The following is a 9951-nucleotide window of genomic DNA, read 5'->3' as shown; positions in this document are numbered from 1 at the left end:
AAAAAAAAATATATTGTGTCTGGAATTTTATTCTTAAATTAGTTGTATATCCTAAGAAGTGTCTGTTGAATAGAATTTGACTTCTAATAAATCTACTGAAAGTGTGAAACAGAGTACCACTATGCTTCTTTATACTGCTAATCTAGATCCTGTTAGGTCCAATATTGTGGTAACTATAAGCACTGAACCTTAAATGAAACAATGGCAACATGTGTGTAGATGAAATTTTATTATTGTAAAACATAATGCCTTGATGTTTACTCACAATTATGAGACTATCCTCCTATTTTAATCCTTTAAGAAGTCTCAGATGATAGGTCCCTAAACAGTGAAACCTTCCAGTAACTTACCAGAAAAACGTTTAATTATGTTATTCTGTTCTTAGATGTTTCTAATATTTAAAAACATATTTAAATCCTTGGCAAAAGCAAACACAATCAATTCAGTGTAACAGACTGAGCTTTAAACTGTACTTTAATTTTCAATAACTGTAACCTACTGGTTAATTGAACCAAACGTAGAATATTTAAATGACTCACTATGAAGTGTGTCAAATCAATGATAGAATGCATAGAAAAGTGGAGATAAGTTTGGGAGAAGGTGCAAGGTAGGTTAATGTGAAAAATGGTAAATGCCAGTTTTAGTAACAAAAATGGTACTAAATGCAGATGAACATTAAATTAATACAGTATAAAAGAGAATAGCTTAAATAAACTGGTATTCACATATTACAATAGCAAAGTTATGACAGAATGAACTGAAGACACGAAGTTTTGAAAACTCTCTTTTCAGCCCACTTCCAATAGAAATAGTCAGGCTTTTTTCCTGTACATAGTTTGATGCTTTGTCTATACCATATATAGTAGAAAAATAAATTCTTTAGCAACCTAGAAAGTTTATAAAACTCTTAAAGTTTAATTTTCTTTGCCAGACATGCCAATAGTTAAACTGACAACTATAAATTAAAGCTATATAGACAATAAGTATAAGTAATATAGAACAGGTTAAGAATACTACATTTACCGGATTTTTTTTTTAAAAATTACTGTACTTTCTTAATTCCTGTGTGCTTTGCAATAGGAATAATAGGGACTTTGTTTTCTTAGAAAAGATAACATGTAAGAGTATAACACAAATAAGATAATTTATAATATACATGTACTTCAACAGCAGCCTGGTTCATGCCAACATCTTGGTTCTGAAGTTAAAATTGGAAGTACAATACCTAGAACTTAACAGTTGGGAAAGACAATATTTATTTTAGGAAAAAACAGAGCAAATCAAACTCTTAGGAGCCTTGAATCTGAAAATCTATTTACTATAATACATATAAGATAATCTTAAAATTGTAGTCTGAATTAAGATAACACTGACCAAAGAATTTTTTTCTTTACTACACAAAATATAACCTAGTGAAATTTACCTGTGCCACCTATTCTGAAAATTTTATCCATAATTTAGTGTTCTGGTTTTATCTTCACTAACAAAATGTTTACCCCCCAAAAGCAGCAGTCATTTATAGTAATTCTGGTACCAACATCAAAGGAAAAACTGGCTTAAAAATGGTGCAAAAGCCATTCTGGATTTTAGTACAACGCATCACAGAAAAGAACATGAATACAAATTTGTAATATAAACACTCCAAAGAGTCTGTCAGTACCCAAAGTATTTTTATTGCTATATTAGCAATGGGTTTTTTGGATATGTTTTTAAGGGCCACATAAAAATAGATTCAAGAAACAAATTAAATTGAAGTCCTAGATTTAAATGTTTGGTTTAAAGAATTTTCTACAACAAATTTCATGTTTATGTATGAAAAGTTATATAACCTTATATGAAAATGTAATGAAGTATTTTCTACACTATACTAAATGTGTTCCCCAAGAGGGAAAAAATTAAAATATCTAAAATATATTAGATTAAGATTACAAGACCATCATAGATCTTTTGAACATGCATCTGTTTACAGAATTAACAGTATACAAAATGTTTATTTCATTATGGACCATAAAGAAATGAGTTGGTGACAACTATCCTTTGCACAACATTATCAACTCACTTTAGCCACAAGCATGTTCTTGGTATGTGTGTAAAAGAAATAGGTTCATTTATCCCTCATCAAATGATCCACATGTTTACTTGGAAGTATAGATGAAGGTACAGAAATGTGAAATATGTCAAGTGTATTTTTTTTCTTTCATCCCAACATCCCAAGCATGGCCTCAGTAGCCTGAAATTATAAAATACTTAACTGGGCTTTTAGTTATCTACACTGACTGCCAGAATGTAAATTATGTTGCCCAAATTAGCATATCAAATAACAAAATCAGCCAGAAAGCAGGCTGAAAAGCATTAAATGTTTCATATAGGTGAGTTTTTAAATCATTTAATTTCTATAGAAAAATTTTATTCACAATATAATGTGACAGAAATTGCCACAGGAATGATATATACTGATTGCGATAAGGTTGCATGCAGCAGCAGCTTTGTATTTTATAGCTATTTTTGTTTATAAAAATTAAACCTTTCCAGTCATGCTTATCACATGGTCTTAGATTTGTAATGTAAGTGAATAAGGAATACCATCTAGTTCAAAGAGAAAATGTAATTTTGAATGTGACTTATCTGTATGAAACATGAAGTATACTACTGAACCCTGAAACATGCATGTCTAGATTTGCTTTTTGTCCAAATCCAGCCTGTCTGCAATCACCTCCTACTCATATAATACCAAGAGGATCCGTTTGTAATTGTGGTTGTATCAGCTGAGGTTGCAATGGTGGTGGCAACTGAAGTGGTACCATTGGTTCCACCAACTGTCCTGGGTTTGAAGGTGGTGGAGGAGCCACAATGTTTGTCGTTTCTACAATTTCTCCATTGTAAAAGAAAAACTGACACTGTTGAATGAATGTTTCAACAACAGATTGATGAATCTTAGTAGTAGACAGAAACTCTCGATTTTCAAAATCAGGTCTCATCAAGGTTGGCCAAAAACAGATGGATAAGTTGTCTGCTGTCATTAGGTTGATTTTATTTTGCTGACTAACCCTGAAATTATGAAAGGAAAAAACATTTAGAAATCAAAACTCATTACAATCACAGAATTCCAGAGCTAGAAATGATCTCAGATTTAACGTTACCTTTTATCCCACTTCAAAGCTGGGGTTTAAAAATTTGCATAAAGAAGCATCTTTAAATCGTATGTAAAAAACTTTTCCTGGGTCAGGTGTAGTGGCTCACACCTGTAATCCCAGCACATCGGGAGGCTGAGGCAGGTGGATCACCTGAGGTCGGGAGTTCGAGACCAGCAGGACTAACATGGAGAAACCCCATCTCTACTAAAAATACAAAACTAGCCAGGCGTAGTGACACAGCCTGTAATTCCAGCTACTTGGAAGGCTGAGGCAGGAGAATCGCTTGAACCTGGGAGGCGGCGGTTGTGGTGAGTGGAGATCGCGCCATTACACTCCAGCCTGGGCAACAAGAGTGAAGTGAAACTCCGTCTCAAAAACAACAACAAAAAATCTTTCCTGATGTGACAAATTGTAGTGAGTTTTTGGCAACAGAAACAACAAATTCTAATTGTGTATGTAACTTCTTTGACTACTGTGAGAGATGTAAAGATAAACCAGAGTATGCTCTCTCTCTCAACCAGCTTTGGAAAAATTACTACCACAGGCGTTTGACACTAATGTCAGGCTAATTTTCCCTTCCTTCCTCTCCCTCTTCCTCTCTCTTTTTTATCTCTCCCTTTTCTTTTTCTTTCTCTTCCCTTCCTTTTTTTTTTTTTTTTTGGAGAATCAAGTCTCACTATGTTGCTGAGATCCTCCAGCCTCCCAAAGTGTTGAGCCACTACATCCAGGGAGAATTTTTAACTTTCAAAAAACCCAGTTGCAGCAGGCGCGGTGGCTCACGCCTATAACTCCAGCACTTTGGGAGGCCGAGGAGGGTGGATCACAAGGTCAAGAGATCGAGACCCACCCTGGTTAACATGGTGAAACCCTGTCTCTACTAAAAATACTAAATTTAGCTGGGCGTGGTGGTATGCATCTGTAATCCCAGCTACTCAGGAAGCTGAGGCAAGAGAACTGCTTGAACCCAGGAGGTGGAGGTTGCAGTGAGCTGAGATCGTGCCACTGAACTCCAGCCTGGTGACACAGCGAGACTCCATCTCAAAAAAAAAAAAAAAAAAAAAAAAAAAAAGCAAACAAAAACCTGGTTGCTAGCATTCCACAAAACAATCTTTTTTTTTTTTTTTTTTTTTTTTTTTGAGACGGAGTCTTGCTCTGTCGGCCAGGCTGGAGTGCAATGGCATGATCTCAGCTTACTGCAACCTCTGCCTCCCGGGCTCAAGCAATTCTCCCACCCCAAGCCTCCTGAGTAGCTAGGATTACAGACACTCACCACCACACCCAGCTAATTTTTGTATTTTTAGTGGAGATGGGGTTTCACCATGTTTCCATGGTATTTTCTCAGGGAAAGGTTATAAGAAATGTTAACACGGTTTTATACCACATTGCTAGTAAAAAGTAAGCTTTAAACATCGGTTAATCCTCTTTTAGGAGGTACAGGCTGAAATGTACTTGGTTTGGGCGTTGATACTACTAGTTTTAAAAAAAATACAGTTCACTAAAATGTCAGTAGAAAATATTATGAGAAGACTTTTGAAAAAATTAGCACACATGCTAACGGTTCCATTCAGTCCTCAGAACAACTTTGTGAAGTGCTGTTATTCTCATGTTTGTAGTTGAGACAATCAAGACTTAGCAAGAGTAAGTCATTTACCCAAGGTCACAGAACTAGTAATTTTTCAAACCAAACCCTATTTCAACTCCAAATAGGTCAATCTGGTTAATTATCTAAGTGCCATTTCATATCTAAAATTCTAAGATCCTACAGAGAATGTGGTAAAAAAGAAAATATACTTACCATACTTACTATTTATATAATCATTTCATTACAAAACTAATCACATATCCTTTTAGATATAAATTAGAAAACCAAAATTCAACTGTATGTTTAGTCTGAGTCTCCTTTTCTATCTGATAATTACCCAATTTATAAAGTTTACATGTTTGAAATGTGTAGTGCATTTTATTTGCCAAAAATCCCTAAAAAAAAAAAAAAATACCTGTTTAGATGTGTTATCACATATCTGAATACATCATAGTTTACAGGATGAAATTTCTTAACAATTTCTTTCAAGGCATGAAGACGTTCTGTTTTATCCGGGATTTCTGTAAAATTAAAAGTGAAGAGTTTGTGTAAAACTTACACATTTAAAGATATTTGATAAAGCTTCCTGCTATATTTATTGTAACAATCAAGAATGTGTTTAAAGCATATTAGGATGGGTAAACAAAATCAAAGAAAATGGTGTAAAGCAGCAGTCCCCAACCTTTTTGGCACCAGGGACCAGTTTTGTGGAAGAGAGTTTTTTCACAGATGGGTGGGGGGATGGTTTCAGGATGATTCAAGTGCATTACATTTATCATTAGATTATAAGAAGTGCACAACCTAGATCCCCCCACATGCGCAGTTCACAATAGGGTTCCCACTCCTGTGAGAATCTAATGCCGCTCCTGATCTGACAGAAGGTGGAGCTCAGCTTCCCTTACCCAACTGCTCACCTTCTGCTGTGAGGCCTGGTTCCTAACAAGCCAGGCTGTGTGGCCTAGGGGTTGGAGATCCCTGTTCAAAAGAACCTGCTAAATTATGTAAATTAAGAAATCACTTCAACTAACATTATCTATTTCTATTAATGTTATCATTTATTACTATAGCCTTTTTATAAGGAAAGCTAATCACTGAAAACCAAAGTGACTCAGCATTGACAAAATGGGAAATGGTATATTAGCAATTTACGTAACTAGATACTGATTTATAATTAATTACTTACAAATCTGTTAGGCTCTTAACATTTATGCTACAGAGAGTAACTATTTTAGGCTTTGTGGGCACACTTACTCAACCCCGTGTTGTAGCACAAAAGCAGTAACAGGCATAACAAATGGGAGTGGCTATACTCCAATAAAACTTCTGAAATTTGAATTTCATGTAATTTTAATGTGTCATGAAATTTTCTTTTCTCTTGGTGTAAAAACGATTCTCAGCTCAAAAGTCTGCCCAAAACTGGCGATAGCCTAAATATGGCCGTTGGGCTATAGATTTGTCTATACTACAATTACTTGTAATCCATTTTGCTTATCAAAGATTTTCCTTTACAGGTAGTTTAAGTATTTAACTTACTCTCCAAATCTACGCAATTATGAAACAGAGTAACTAAAATGTGGCCCTGAAATAAATGAGATAGAGGGTGCTTTCCTCCTCTTCTTTATTTTGGAGACCAGTGTGCATACCACATCATTATGGTAGCAAAACCAATTACTAACAAAATTTCATTTGTTACACATTACTTCTAAATCAGTCCTCAAAAATGTCCTAAGTAGGAAAGTTCTGAGGTTCCTATTAATGGTCAATAGATAAGAACATCTAAACTATCAATTAAACCATTTTCCCACTTTACCTGAGAGTATGTATAAGGCAACTATACCTTGTGACAATATACTGAATTAAAAAAAAAAAAAAATCACTGAGAACTTATAATCAGAACTGTACAAAGTAGTCTCACCTAAAAGAACTTGAGGACTTGCAACCAAAAGGAAATAGTAGACAGAAGTATTTAGCAATTATGTTAATTTTTTTGTCACTGAGAAATCACATGGATGAAAATGATGCCCAAACAGACTTTAGGTCTCATTTTCCGGATAAATGAATATCTGTTTAGTGGAAACATCTGAATGAAAGATGCCAAAGTAGGAATAAATACTAAATAAATATCATGTTCTTTCCCAAAATGACTTACAACACGTGGTCTGCTATGGTTTGAATGTTTCCCTCAAAGTTCCTGTGTGGGAAACTTAATCCCCAAGGCAACAGTGTTGAGAGGCGGGATCTTTAAGAGGTGACTATATCATGAGGGTTTTGTCCTTGTGAACAGATTAACACTGTTATTTCTTAAGTGAGTTAGCTATTTTGGGAATGAATTCCTGATAAAAGAGTAAGTTCAGGTCCCTTCCTGTCTCTTACTCTCTGAGTGTGCTCTCTTGCCCTTCCACCTTTGGGCATGCAATGCCTTTGCAAAAAGGCCCTCACCCGATGAGGCCTCCTTGACCCTGAACTTACTAGCCTCTAGAACTGTAAGAAATAAATTACTTTATAAATTATGCAGTCTGTAATATTCTGTTATAGCAACATAAAACAGGTAGACAAGGCCAAAGTAAATTTCTTTGACTTACAATTTGAAGAATTTATTTTTCTTACAATGCCCTTAAGTTTGAATTAAAAATACAAACCTCAAACTTCTAGTACAATGATCTAATTTCTAGGAGCATTTAAGTCACCTAGGGGGCTAACTAAAACAGAATATTCCTGGAGGCCATCTTCAGGGATTCTGATTTTAATTTAGAGGAAAATACCTTTAAGAAATAGAGTTCTAGTAAGTTAATTTTTATTAGCTACATATTCTAGCACATGACGATTTTAACACTTAGCAATCGATATCCAAAAACTGCCACTATCAACCCTCTCATAAAAAGGAGGTTTATACTTACTTGCTGCTTCCAATAGCTCCGGATGAAGAGAATATGGAATTAAAGGATCTGGCAGATCTGCAAAGAAAGCTTTAAGGGCTCCAGCTACAGCATTTACTGTTACTTCCATTGACACCAGATTGATACTATGATCTACAAGACAAAAATTCACATTTTAAATTACATAATAAAACTTTATTATAGAAGTAAGCTAAACAGTTACTTTTTTTTTTTTTTTTTGAGAAGGAGTCTCGCTCTGCCGCCCAGGCTGGAGTGCAGTGGCACAATCTCAGCTCACTGCAAGCTCCGCCTCCCGGGTTCACGCCATTCTCCTGCCTCAGCCTCCCGAGTAGCTGGGACTACAGGCGCCCACCACCGCGCCCGGCTAATTTTTTGTATTTTTAGTAGAGACGGGGTTTCACCGTGATAGCCAGGATGGTCTTGATCTCCTGACCTTGTGATCCGCCCGTCTCGGCCTCCCAAAGTGCTGGGATTACAGGCTTGAGCCACCGCGCCCGGCCCTCAAATTCTTAAAATGTCATGCTCACTGTCTCTCCACAACAGTTACTTTTAGATCAAAAGATAACTTTAAGTCGTGGGCCACTTTTTCTTTTTTTGAGACTGAATTTCGCTTTTGTTGCCCCAGCTGGAGTACACCTCACTATAACCTCTACCTCCCGGGTTCAAGTGATTCTCCTGCCTTAGCCTCCTGAGTAGCTGGGATTACAGGCGACCGTCACCACACCCAGCTAATTTTTTATATTTTTAGTAGAGAAGGGGTTTCACCATGTTGGCCAGGCTGGTCTTGAACTTCTGACCTCAGGTGATCCACCTGCCTCAGCCTCCCAAAGTGCTGAAATTACAGGTGTGAGCCATGGTGCCCGGCCCCACTTTTCTTTTTAGGCTGACAAACTACATGGATTTGGGAAAAGACAACCAAGCAATAAGTCTTTTCTGTTATAATTTTTAAAATGCTGTTAGGTTTATTAGTATATTGAGGAACTTTAATAATACCTATCTTTTTTTGGTTTATACAGCTATTTAAAAGAGGCCACAAGAGGCAGGTGAGGTGGTGCGTATCTATAGTCCCAGCTACTCAGGAAACTAAGGTGAGAAGATCACTTGAGCCCAGGAGTTTAAGTCCAGCCTGGGCAACATGTGAGACCCTATTTCTTTGGAGGAGGGGGGGAAAAAAAAAGAGGCCATAAATAACTAGAAAGAAAAAAGAAATATGCATACCGGTGGATCTGAAACTTGTTCACTGGAACATTTCATATCTGGTATAAACGCCAAGTAAAATACACATATTCCAAAATTTGAAAAAAATCTGAAATCCAAAATACTTCTGGGCCCCAAGAATTTTGAATAAGAGATACTCAATTTGTATAAATTCTCATTTGGACTTTTTAAGCTTACAGTTTAAAATTTCATGTAAAACGGTTTAAATTTAAATAGTTGGTGAAGTTCCCACTAAAAAAATCAAGAATAGAACATACTAAAAGTGTATTATAAGGTTAATTTGCTATCAGTAAATCACTTTAATATAAAAAATAGGCCAGCAAAAAGAAAACAAATTTCCCCATCACCTAGACAAGCACTGCTTACAGTTTAGCATGTTTCCTTTCAGCCTTTCTCTGTTCATTAAAAAAATTGCCAAATCAATTGTTAACATTTTGCCCTACATAAACAATTTTAATGGCTGTGAAATATTTCCTTAGATTATACAATTTACATAATATTCTATTACTGAACATTTAGATTTATTTCATTTAAATATATTACAATAATATGAAAATGATATGACGCTATGCTTTAATACATACAAGCTTATTTCCTTAGGCTACATTCTTTGTAGTAATAGCTACCCAATGAACATTTAATATGGTGCTCGGACAGAAAACTCTTCATATGCATTATCCCATTATCCTTATAGTTACTCTCATCACTCCCATACTAGACATGAAGAAATTGAGATTTAGAAAGATTAACTTGCCAGAGACACAAAAATAGTGGCAGTAGTGGTAGGACCAGAAAATAAAACAAGAAAGTCAAACTCAAGAGCCTTGGTATTAACTACAAAAATGCATTCATTATTGGAAGTTAACTTCTACCAATTTAATATCATTAAGTCTAAACAGTTTTTTAAACACTATATATATATAGAGAGAGAGAGAGAGAGAGAGAGAGAATTTTTTTTTTTTTAAGATGCAGTCTCGCTCTGTCACCCAGGCTGGAGTGCAATGGTACGATCTCAGCTCCCTGTAACCTCCCCCTCCTGGGTTCAAGTGATTCTCCTGCCTCAGCCTCCCAAGTAGCTGGGATTACAGGTGTGCGCCACCATGTCCGGCTAATTTTTTGC

The 9951-nt window shown here is 35.8% G+C and overlaps 1 protein-coding gene across 4 annotated transcripts in view; it reads right to left on the bottom strand.

Moving 5' to 3' along the window:
- Positions 1-214: 214 nt before the first annotated feature.
- ARHGAP5 (Rho GTPase activating protein 5) overlaps positions 215-9951 on the bottom strand; it is a 73703-nt gene continuing 63966 nt past the window's right edge. For all 4 annotated transcript variants that reach the window (XM_073010906.1, XM_073010905.1, XM_073010904.1 and 1 more), the window contains 3 exons: positions 7614-7745; positions 5132-5237; positions 215-3048 (listed from right to left, as the gene is read on the bottom strand). In XM_073010906.1, coding sequence (XP_072867007.1) covers positions 2721-3048; positions 5132-5237; positions 7614-7745 — 566 coding nt within the window. In that variant the 3' untranslated portion in view covers positions 215-2720. The remainder of the gene's footprint in view (positions 3049-5131; positions 5238-7613; positions 7746-9951) is intronic.

This window comes from Chlorocebus sabaeus, chromosome 24 (genome assembly GCF_047675955.1).
Source record: "Chlorocebus sabaeus isolate Y175 chromosome 24, mChlSab1.0.hap1, whole genome shotgun sequence".
In the NCBI taxonomy this organism is placed as follows: domain Eukaryota; kingdom Metazoa; phylum Chordata; class Mammalia; order Primates; family Cercopithecidae; genus Chlorocebus; species Chlorocebus sabaeus.
The sequence above is the reverse complement of the archived record's forward strand: the minus strand, read 5'-3'. Positions and strand labels throughout refer to the sequence as shown.